Here is a 12,731-nt window from a genome sequence, read left to right as displayed (position 1 = left end):
GCAGCTAAATCCCGCCCCTACACAGTACAGATCCCAAGGTGTAACAACGCCTTCTACTCCAATAGTTTCTTCCCCAGAACTGCTAGACTTTGGAACTCCCTTTCAGGATTCTGCTTTCCCAACTGTACTGACATGCAGAAGTTCAAGTGTAATTTGAACAGACATCCCTTCAATATGTCCCCGATAGTAGTCCCCTACTTTAAAGTGGCACTGTGCCTTGTTTGGGGTGAAAATTGAATTTTAAAAAAATCATAATGTGTTATCTTTTTTTCTCAACAATGATACACGAGGTTGAATGAAAGAAACTTGATGAAGTCTGCTTTTTATTTTGATTTTAACTTATTTTACACATTTTTATTTTTATCAACAATTCGTCCACCCACAACCCCTTGTATTAGTTTTTGTTATATCTGTATCTATATATTGCTAAACTATAAAACACACACACACACACATATACTGTATATTTCAGCGTATAAGGCCGAATAAGACAAGGTAGAAATTGGAGCAAATTTTAATAAATTTATCATATATCAGTGGTTTGTTTAACTTAGGCGAGAGATTGCACCACCCGGTATCTTATGAAATATTGTTTTTTAAAGATGACATTTTACGTTTAAGGGTTACCTTATACGCCAAAATATACAGTATATAATTTATTTAAAATTCCTTTTATTATTATTTATTAATTGTGACATTTTATATTTTGAAAAAAAAAACGTTTTTTTCGTGTGTAAATTTCTCTTGGACATCTAGTCCATAAAATTTTCTTTTGTTCATTTGGTCCGTTTGTTGTTTTTTTTTTTTTCCACTGCAAAAGAAAAAAAAATGAGTTTTATATTTCTACGGCCATTCGCAGAAGATGCAAAATTATGGTTTGCACAATTGGACGTTTTTTTTTTTTTTTTTAATTCACGATGCCTCCCCCCCCACACACACACACACAGATAATCAGCTACACATTTTGTGTTGTGACATGCCAGCACCATTAGCTAAAACAGTTTGGGATATAATTACTAACCCACCTCCAGAAAAAACAAGCAAAATTTCTTGCTTTTATAAAAGTATACAAAGGAAATTTCTAGTTTTATTAACAAAATTTCTTATCAAATAACAAAATTTATTTAACGAAGGGCATAAAATTTGAAGAAACAAAAAAATTTAGAGATTATTTTGTAGGAGCAAAAATTCATCCAACACAGACATCTCGTACGTCTCATGGCTTCAAACATATTTTCGATACTACCTCTCCTGTGTCGTCCTCCACAAATGATTTCAACACATATTTCGAGAGATATGGATAAATGAACTCATGTATTCATTCAAAATGATGCAATCTGTGGCCCTTTGAGTCCTCCCTATCGAGGCGATTCAAAGTTTTGGCAAGAAAAAAAATATTTCAAGCTGAATATAAATGGTCACACCGAGACAGTGTCTGTGGACAGATTGAAGAAAGCCTATATTGAGTGCAAAACCATCGTGTTGGATGCACCTGACAGACATTTTCAACCCTTTACAGTCACCGATAAAGACAACTGATTCAACAAACCCAGATCCTCATGGATATTTGTCAAACACATTTAAAAACTCAATGACTGGACGTTATGGAAGAAGTCACCAGTTTAAAACGAGTTAGCTGCTACACGCACATTGAAAAACTCGACGACTGGATGTTCATTGATTCAACCAATGCATAGGGAACTCGATCAACACAAATGATACACACCAACATGGGTACAAACTTGCTTATACTTTGCACTGCAGACTTGCTTGCAAGCCTTTGTGTAACTGACTTCAACCACAGCATACCGTCAATCTCGACAAATATCTCCACAACACAGACTATACAATCAACAAGTGCAGACTCACTCGCACTTATCATTCCGACGAAACTCACAAGAGATTACTGTAACTAAATTCTATGATCATCTTCTGCTACAGACGCATCAGTGTCAAACGGTGATATTCCCACAACCATTCTTGGTGGGGAGCCCTGTAGCAGAGAAGAGATCTCCCTGTAAGATCGAGCAAGAGTTAAGGTAATTTACATAAATCGACTCGCACAAAGAGCATAAAACCAGTTGACGTCTAAAAGGCAAATGACACATGCTATCTGAGTAACCACCGCAATGAACGGACCTCGCTAAAGCTCATTAGGTTGAGTGTTTTTGATAGTATAAGATCATGTCATGCGGCAAAGAAAGAACCGGGCAAGATATGTAAAGATGAAGAAAAGGAAGAGAAATAACAAAATAGAAAAAAACAGGTACTGGAAATGAGTCAATCTGTGTTAATGGTAGTGAGTTTCTGTTTGGCTTTGATTTATCAGTGACTAGCGGGTGTACCCGGCATTGCCCGGGTGTTTGGAGGTGTGTGTGCTGTTAAATTAGCAGACACACAAACATACACACATACATACATTTTCGCTTTTATATATATAGATGATTGCAGTCTTTGTATCTGTGCGTTTTTTGTTTGTATAATGAAGCAAAATTTGATGAGCTGTCTAAGTTTGGTGTGTAATATGGATGCCTGGCTATTGCAAATTTTCTGTGTTAAAATTATGATTTAGGGTTAGCATGTATGTGATGAGTGCATTCTTGGTGTTGTGTAAGATGAAAAGTGTGCATGGTGACAAGCAAACAACATAACAACAACATCTGAATTTTAGTTTATATATTTGTTTTATGATCGTAAATTTATAATAGTGATACTAAAATATTTTGAAATATTTGTCAATTTTTATTAGGTGCTCGCTAATGGAAAAATCTTAGACTGTCTGAGCAGCCTGCGAAAAGACAACACTGGTTATGACCTAAAGCAATTGTTTATTGGATCTGAAGGAACTCTAGGCTTCATTACCAAAGTAGCCATCGCTTGTCCCCAACGACCAAGTTCGGTTAATGTTGCCTTAGTTGGTAAGTGAATTATATATTTCATATCCGTGCATTGAAAAAAATATTTTTCTTAAAATTTAGTTTAAAAATTTACGTTTTTTTTTTTGTTTCATAGCTTTGTCTTTATTCTGAAAGGAAACATTAACTTGTGTAACAAAGTATAAAATTGAAATATTGATATTTTAATACATCTGACTGACTTCAAGTTGGATACCAGAAAGAGGAAAAGCCTCTTTTTTAAATCCCGAACATGAATACTTTTTATAACTTTTTTTAACTAAGAATCACCACTTATCCAGGCTCAAGGACCACTCACGGATAAGAGTTAATAAGTGTCCGGTGGATGGTGAGACAGCACCATGATGATGGTGAAAGTTTGGCAGAATCTGATTATTTAAGCAGACAGATCAACAAAAATTTGTTCATGTTTGACTTGAAAACAAAAATGTTGCAGTCAGTTGGGAAGTAGCCATTTAGTATTTTCTTCCATCAATGTGTAGTTCTAGGAAAGAAACTTTGCTTATGGGAGTCCCATGTAGTTTTAGATACACAGATGAAGAAAGGAAGTAAATAGAAGAGCACATTCTCTTGCTGCCTGGTAATGATCAGTACAGAAAATTTGAATATTACTCAAGGGACATAACTCCTAAATATTGTGATTTGACAGAAGAATTGACAAACTTTGTAAAGAAAGTAAATATACATCACTGCCATCTTTTGTTAGATAAAAGAAGAATGTAAAATGAAAACTATATTTTTATATATACATATTATATTGTGAAATACAAGATCTCCATTGAACCAATAACGACAAGTAAACAAAGCACAATTTGAATCAGCAGGAGTGAAGACACCCGAACACCAAGAGCAGCCACTGATATGACAATCGTGACACATAAGTGAGGATGATGCTGACCTGTCCTTTACTTCAATATTTGATTGACTGTTAACAACACATCAAGTTGTCAGAAACTATGCTTTTTGTACCGAACCTTCCACTATGATATGCAGTTCATTATAGCAAAGAATTATCGGGCAAAACACATTGCCCAAGGAAATAGCTACACTGAGAGAAGGCCAAAAAAAAAAAATTTGAGAGACCAGATATGGAAAATATGTGATAAAATATCTATAATAGGACTTCAGGTGACAAATTTAATCTAAATTCTCTCGCAGGCACGCCAGGTTTAAATAGAAATAAAACAAATGTGGAATCAGGGAAACCAAGATTCTCTACGGCAAGGCTAACCGTATCCTTAAGACACATGTAGCAGCAAATATGCCTACAACTATGTCCGTGTGCGATATATAGACACTCGCAACATCAATTCAGCAGCAGTGGTAGCAGAGGTGACAACTCATATGGATTACTCTTTCTCTCTCTAACAGCAGCAGCAGAACTCGAACGTCTTCACCCTTTCTTTCTCAAAGTAGCAGAAGCCATTCACTCACCGTCGACAATAACGAGACGTTTCAAATTTAATAATTCATACTTTTAATAACTTTAATAAGAAAGATCTTCTAATTTTCTTCTTTTCAGAAACTTTTTATCAACAACAGACATTTTCATCCATTTGTTCTCCAATAAATATTTAACTTAATACTCTCTTTCTTGCTACCATACGTTAAATTTGTTATTGTGATTGTCGTTATCAGGTATTGAGATACAATACCTTATAGCACAAATATAATAACTGGTACCAAAAGTCACAATATAACATATAGTATCTATGTAATATTCTGCCTGTTCCTTTCTTAATAAGTCTGTATGCTATGCTTTGAAAAAGGCCAAATACAACTTTCGAAGATCAAACTTCTTCAAAATAGGCCAAATTCGCAAAATTTGGCTTTAAAAAGGCTAGTTTGGCAACACTGGACAAGAATATTAGTGGCCTCACTTTGATGTAGCCTCATTTTCGAATATCATTATAATAATATACGATGATTGCTGTGAAAAAAAAGCTCATAGTAATTTCAACTTACAGCGGTTCTTCACTGAAGAAAAAAGTCAGCAACATGTTAAGGAAACATTTGAACAAAACAGGACACAAAAAAAGAACTTTGTTTGCCAAGAGGTGCTGGACTGAAGGAATAAATTAAAGATTGTTTCTTACTATATGATTTTTTATTATTGGTATTGAACTATGTAGCACAATATTACTTACTGAGTATTTGTTAGTACTTATTAATTTATCTCATTTGGGTCGGTTCTATATTTAAAATACAATGGGCACTATTTTCATAGAAATGTTTAAAAAAACTCATACTTGCTGAGTGTTATTGGTTTTTCGGTAAAAAAAAAAACCCCTAATTTTTTGCACTATCAAGAAAAATATCAGCTTTATCAAAACATTTCTTGATTAAATACATTTCTCATTTCATGAAATTTCCACAGGTTCTGCTAGTATTTATAAATAGTATATTAATATAAATGAATTAATATAAATCAGTATGGTAACGTTTTTTTGTTTTTTTTTTACATGGGGAGGCACCACTTATCAAGGCCCGGAGGCCATTCAGGGATAAGGGTTATTGCGTGTACAGTAATCAATGAGATAGTATTGTAGTAATCATTAGTATTGGAGATTTGATAGAGTGTTTTACTTAAGGGGTAGTTTGTCAGGAGTTTGTTTATGTTGGACTTGAAGACATCCACGTTGTAGTCAGTTGGGAAACAGGCAAACGGAAGAGAGTTCCACAGTCGTGCACTTCTGAGAAAGAAGTTTTGCTCATGGAATCTATGTTTGGATTCAGACACAGATAAAAAGTGGGGAAAATTATTGACAGTTTCAGCCAGACGAGTGTTTCTCGTGAAAGACTGGCGAGGGGGGACGAGAGATTGGAGCTCAGACGAGCATTTGCCATGGAAATAACGATAAAACAAAGACAGGCCCGCAATGTCTCTTCTGTGGGAGAGAGGCTGCAGGGAAGAGAAAAGGGCATCCCCCACTAAACCACAAAGTCTATTTTGTACTCTGTCAAGGCAGGACAGGCTGTTTTTAGCAGCTCCAGCCCAGATGTGGCAGCAGTATTCCATCCTTGGACGTACTTGGCTTTTATATAGATAGAGAATTGCATCAGTAGTGAGATATCTTCTGGAGCGGTAGAAGGATCGCACTATTTTCTCAGCGTCTTTTCCCAGAAGTTTGTCAAAACATGGAGCCTCCCCAAGACGAGAGCTATCCATTTCAATTGTTGCCAGATGGGGATCAGAGCGTTGATGATGTAAAGATAGGAGCTTGGTTTTGGATGCATTAAAAGTGACCAGCCACTTCTTCCCCCACTGTACCACGTGCTCAAGATCAGAGGAGAGAGAATTAAAGAGAACTTTGTCATTTACGGCCTTTGATGTGTTGCCATAGATGGTCGTGCCATCAGCATAGATGTCAACAAATGATTTAAGTATGTGTTTTGGGAGATCATTGATGTAGATCAGGAAGAGAGTTGGGCCCAGGATGGACCCCTGAAGGACTCTAGCATTAATACTGTGAGCCTCTGATTTCTGCCCATCAACCACTACTCTTATGAACCTATCGGAGAGAAATGATTTAATGATTGAGAAAACATTTCCAGTGATACCGTAGCTGGAAATCTTGTGAAGTAGGCCCTTATGCCATACCTTATTGAAGGCCTTCGATATGTCAAGAGCAATTACCCTGGAAAGGAAGCCTTTGTCAAGAGATTTACTAACCCTATGAGATATAACCGTTAGCACATCTGCTGTAGATCTTGCAGAGCGGAAATCATATTGCATGTCACTAAGAAGGTTGTTTCTGTTGAGGTGGTTGACTACTTCTCTATTTAATATGGATTCCAACAACTTACTCATGACACACAGAAGACTTATTGGTCTGTACTGAGAGGGAGATGACTTTTCACCTAAATTCTTAAATACAGGGCATACTGATGAGGTTTTCCAAGGTGTTGGAAAGCACTTCTCAAGGCAATGCTTAAACAGTTTTGTAAGTATGGGGGCAAGTTCTAGTTGGACCTTTTTCAGCACTATAACTGGAATGCCGTCAGGGCCAGTTGCTTTACTGGAATCAAGGTTCTTGATTAGCTTGGCGACCTCACACACAGATATTTGTATGTTGCAGTTATAGGAGGAAATACAGGGAGTTGATGGCCTTTGTCGCATAGGGTAGAATTAGCTGCAAAGTTCTTGGCAAATAGTCTGGCCTTGTCTGATGCTGACGAGATGACCTCAGGTCCATTGATGATAGTTGGGACAGAACGCACGCTTCTGTTCAAGATCCTGTTTGCTATTTGCCAGAACTGGTGGGAACCAAGCCGCTGCTCAGCTACTTTGGATTTAAAGGACTAAGCATATAGCTCTCTTGTATTTTTTATTAATCTTTTATAGTGGTTGCTGGCAGTCCTGAAAGCAGCTTTAGTCTCAGTACATCTATTACGTTGGTAGCTATGGAAAAAGTGATTTCTGTGCGCGATGGCACCAGCACATTCAGGGGAGAACCATGGCTGGCTATTAGGCTTTTGTTGGAATTCTTTGGATGGTAGGAATCGGTCTATGCCTACAATTAACCATTCGGTCAGGTCTGATACTATAGAGGACACATCCTTTTTAAACATGGAATGCAGAGGTCGGTCAGATATGAATGTACGGAAGCTATCCCAGTCAGCCATAGAGTATCGATATACAGTACGATGGAGAGGTACGTCTGAAGACTTATTACATTTCATTTTTATCTTAACGGCTACAACAGAGTGGTTGGAGTGTTACATGATAAGGGCTGTCCCCTTTCCATGTAAGTATAAAAATAGAGAGATTAGTTAAAATGAAAATAAAATAAGAGAAAGCAGAAATCGAACCCTGGAGATAAGTTTTAAAGAAGAATAGGTTTAAATGGAATGTCCAGTAAATTGTTAATTCTGATGAAATAAATAATAAATAAACTATTCATTGTTAAAAGAATGTGGATAATAAAATATGGGTTAAATGAATTAGATATGTAGGTTGAATTCCTTTGTGAAAACAACAAAGAAAAAATAGGTTATTGGAAATCAGAATGTTCGGAAACGTGCGACTCTCGCATGTTGATGGCACGTGAATTGTGGTCACGTTGGCCGGACATGCATGGATTTCTCAATATAGGAAGTGAGAGTTAGTTAGTTAGAGTTAGTGAGAAACTCAGAGGGAGTTTGAGAATGACAGACGATAGTCTGGAGTTTGGAATTCGAACGTCTAGGAAGCGAGACTGTCACTTTGAAACTTAATATGTGAAGCTTTGAATTCTTGGACGCAAAGCCCCCAACCGGTCAGGGAAGAATAAATGTTCAATGTGTTTTTATAACTGCCGTCTTCTGTGTCCATCATTACATGAAAAAGGTATTGTCTATTTGTGTACAAACTATTTGAAATTCATCATCTAAAAAATATATGTGTTAGAAAGTAAATGTGTCTATTTATGTTATACAAACACTCCCGTTCATACGAACTGTCAAAGCATAAATGCCAACCTGTCAATCCATCGGCATAAATGCAAACCTTTCAACATATCGGTCTGTCTATCTAGATAGCGAATCATCTCTCAAAGTTTATTTATATGTACACATCTCTTCTCTAACAATGTTAATGTCCCCATTCCATATCTCACAACATGATCACACACATGAACCTTCGAATATCTCTTACTAAGCATGAACACTTAAGACTCGTATCTTTACTAATAAGAACTCACGTAACATACGCGCACAAGTGGTACTTTTGTCTAATAATAATAACAATATAACAGGAGGATCCCAGAGGAGATAGAACGGAACATGAACATAGCTCAGGAGAAGTTGTGAGGAAAAGGTCTAGAACTGACCGGTAGTATCGGGCACACGGGTGGGTTCATGAACAATCTGAGTGAGGTCATAGGCAGTAGCAAAATCATGACAGAACCTCCCCTCATCATCGGTTTTATTTGAGTGGGTCAGCCATTCCACATTATGGACATTGAAGTCACCGGAAATGTGAATGTTAGCCGAAGGATGAGCAGACAGGATGTGGTCAATTTTCTCAGATATGCTCTGAAAGATAGTAACCCCACTGTTGTGGGGGCAGTAGAGGGCAAATATAAATGCAGTGGTGTAAGCTAGTGCAACCCGGAAGCACATATAAGGTAAATTAGGGTTTTCTCTGGAGATATCCCTACCACATGGAAAGCCATCTTTGATGTAGGCACATATTCCATGCCCATGACGATCTTGGGGGTCAGATTTAGATGTTAAGTTAGAGTATCCTTTAATTATGAATTCGTCTAGGGAAGTGGTTGGCCCTATGTCAGTTTCACTTAGAAAGAATATGTCCGGTTTCGTTTCCTGTAATTATGTTTCAACCTCTGGAAGGTTGGAAGTAGACCCCTGATGTTGGAAAAAGAGACCTGGTAGTAGGGGTCTATGTTGGAGGATAGGGTTCTAGGTTTATTCGTGTTTTGTTTTTTATTTTTTTTTTGTTTTCTTGATATTTGTCATGTTGAGGTTTTGGGATTTGTGGAGCAGGTCGGTAGACTTGGTTGGAGCAGGACAGAGAGGGAAAGTAAGAGAGAAAAAGACAAGAATTTTTTTTTTTTTTTTTTTTTTTTTTTTTTTTAGGACATGTTAAGATAAAACCATAACAATTACCCACTAGTATGGCATCAAGAGGCCCTACCAGAAACTAGTGTATGGTCCAGAATCCATTCACCAAATGGCAATACAACAGCCCCGGTACTTTGCACCTGCTGATAGGACAGCCTCCTTAGTGGTTAATCCAAGGTTCGGGTCCCTGACTATCAGGCGGGTAACGTCAGCCCAGATGAAACGTTTTATCTCCAGCACCCTTACTAGTGACATGACCACAAGGATAGACATAGAAACAGAAATTTTCCGACATCTCAGGCTACTTTTTACAAAGTACTACCGACCTGGAAAGCAGCTTTTTCTTCACCCTTTGTCAGAAAAATCATTCATTGGAAATGAGGACTGAAGGACAAAAAAGGAGAAGCGACTGGAACTGCCGATAACACATCCACATGCATTATCTACTCTCCATTTAAAAAAAAAAAAAAAAAAAAAAAAAAGTGAGAAGGAACCAAGTGGATTCTATTGTTAGTATTGGTTTCTACAAATCTTTCAGATATTTATAGGCAGGACTACATGAAGGTTGCCAACATCCATGAGTTAAAGTGATGCTATCAAACCAGCTGAATTCAAGCTTCACACACCCATGTCATCAATTTGTGTTGTAATCCACTCCACCATTACCACCTCCTATACAAGTGGTGCGTTATTAAATCTTTTAATTTATGTAAGGTTAACTATGTTATATATGTGTGTCACTACCCTAAAAGTTAATGATGTCTTTTTTTATTTCTAGGATGCCAGAGTTTTGCTGATGTCTTAACCATTTTTAAAATGACAAAGAAAAAACTTGCAGAAATTCTTTCTGCCTTTGAATTCATGGACACAGAAACGATGACGTCTGTATTTGTAAACCTTGGATTAACTTGCCCGATCACTGATTCGCCTTTCTATGTGTTAATGGAAACGTCTGGGTCAAATGGAAACCATGATGAAGAGAAGTTGAATGATTTGATTGAAGAATTGATGACAACTGGATTAGTACAAGATGGAACGATTGCAGCAGATCTCACACAAATTAAGGTAGATGGAATTACATGTGCCTTATTTGTCCTTGTGAACTCATTTTATATTAATTTATTTTTATTTCGGACTCTTATTCTCATCTTTATTAGTTGTTGTCTTTCATCTTTTATTGGTTGTTGTTTTTTCACAACGTTTCGGCCAACTATTCCTCTGGCCTTCGTCAGGTGGTAACCGCGATGGATAGGAACCTCGAATCTCCTAACTGCATTCTCAGCAATCACTGCCATCTGTAGTTGTTGTCATCTTACCACGTTTTGGCCAAGTAAACATGTGGCTGGCTTTTGGGTAGGATTAAAACCGCTATCTTCAGACAATGTCCACCTGGAACCGTAGAGATTCAACATCTCTATCAACTCACGGTTACCACCTGACGAAGGCCAGAGGAATAGTTGGCCGAAACGTCATGAAAAAACAACAACCAATAAAGATAAGAATAAAAGTCTGAAATAAAAATAAATTACTATATATAATCCTCATCTCAAAAATGAATTCCAATTAAGGAATAATATATATGAACTCATTTTAGTTTTTAACTTTTTTAATTTTAGTTGTAACTTTAACAACTCTAATTATAAAATATAAGAACTCATTTTTAAGACCAAATTCGATGTGAAGAAATTTATTTTAAGTTTCTTAGTTTTTATTTAGTAAAAAAAAAAAAATTTTATTTAATTTTTTCCTTTAATAAGCCATCATCATAAAAGTGTTAGCAATAGACAAAGGTTACTAAGCTAATCTGGGAATGCATAAAACTTACGAATATCACGATAGTTAGCCAATACAGAACTCCAAAAATGTGACATATGTTCATTCCCACAATTCTGAGGCAGCAAGTTCAGGATTGCAGAATACAATGCAAAAGGAGATTGATGTTACATCTTTCAGCAAACACCTGTGTGATTATGCAGAGTGTCTAATGTGAATGTAAATCATTGCAGGTTTGGTTCGTTCAGCCGCAGCACAAGGTAGTATTTAAGCATTGTGGTGGGGCAAAAACCATGAAATAATCTGTAGACAACAGAAACAACTGTTACATTCCAGCGAGCAAACAGCAGATGTAATCCAAGCAGATCATGTACTTCAGAGGTAACAGGGTCGCGGCAGGGAATATGTAGTATATATCTGATATCTTTGTACACACTCAAGACAATCAGAGAACTCCTTGCCAACTCTGGCAAATATTAGGGACCCATATTGCAAGTGGCAACAAATCGTTGCCTTGTAGAGCCTAGTCAGCAAGTTCCATTCAATGTATAAAGCAAATATTTTGGTTGACTCTGACTTTCCTCAGTGATTTATAAACATTGTTTTTTTTTCTTCATTATCAAAATTAACTGTTATCCTCTAGTGGCCTTCAGACCTAGATAACTGATGAATTCCTTTGTAAAAAAAAAAAAAAAAATCTCTGCTTTGCATCAGCCTCTGCATAGACATTGATGATCGATCCAAAAATACAACTGGAATAAAAAAGATAAGAAATCTTATTTTAAAAACCAAATTCGATGCCAAATTTCAATAAATTAAATATTTTGGTTGACTCTAACTTTCTACAGTCAGTTATCAACGTTTTTTTTCTTTGTTGTTGAACTATCATGACGAATACCGGTGACAGCAGATTTCTCCTGGTTATAAATGTTATTAATGTCTTTTGTGTATATGTGGAGACCATGTGAGTACATTTGTAAGATTAACAGATCCAATGTTTCTACATTTTAAAGCATTTTTACATTTTAAAGCATCATATAATTGAAAATATAAAAAATGATTTTTATATTTTAAAGCAATGTATAATTGAAAATATAAAATGATTTTTACATTTTAAAGCATCATATAATTGAAAATATAAAAAATGATTTTTACATTTTAAAGCAACGTATAATTGAAAATATAAAAAAACAATGATTTTTACATTTTAAAGCATAGTATAATTGAAAATATAAAAATATGATTTTTACATTTTAAAGCAATGTATAATTGAAAATATAAAAAATCATTTTTACATTTTCAAGCATCGTATAATTGAAAATATAAAAAAAATGATTTTTACATTTTAAAATATCATATAATTGAAAATATAAAAAATGATTTTTACATTTTAAAGCAACGTATAATTGAAAATATAAAAAAACAATGATTTTTACATTTTTAAAGCAACGTATAATTGAAAATATAAAAAAAACATTT

The 12,731-nt window shown here is 35.8% G+C and overlaps 1 protein-coding gene across 1 annotated transcript in view; it reads left to right on the top strand.

Moving 5' to 3' along the window:
- LOC145267119 (D-2-hydroxyglutarate dehydrogenase, mitochondrial-like) overlaps positions 1-12,731 on the top strand; it is a 41,929-nt gene that overhangs the window by 15,809 nt on the left and 13,389 nt on the right. Inside the window, exons 4-5 of the mRNA XM_080123151.1 lie at positions 2,750-2,918; positions 10,258-10,544. Coding sequence (XP_079979277.1) covers positions 2,750-2,918; positions 10,258-10,544 — 456 coding nt within the window. The remainder of the gene's footprint in view (positions 1-2,749; positions 2,919-10,257; positions 10,545-12,731) is intronic.

Source organism: Euprymna scolopes, chromosome 4 (assembly GCF_053919585.1).
Source record: "Euprymna scolopes isolate OS-2025 chromosome 4, ASM5391958v1, whole genome shotgun sequence".
NCBI lineage: Eukaryota > Metazoa > Mollusca > Cephalopoda > Sepiida > Sepiolidae > Euprymna > Euprymna scolopes.
The sequence above is the reverse complement of the archived record's forward strand: the minus strand, read 5'-3'. Positions and strand labels throughout refer to the sequence as shown.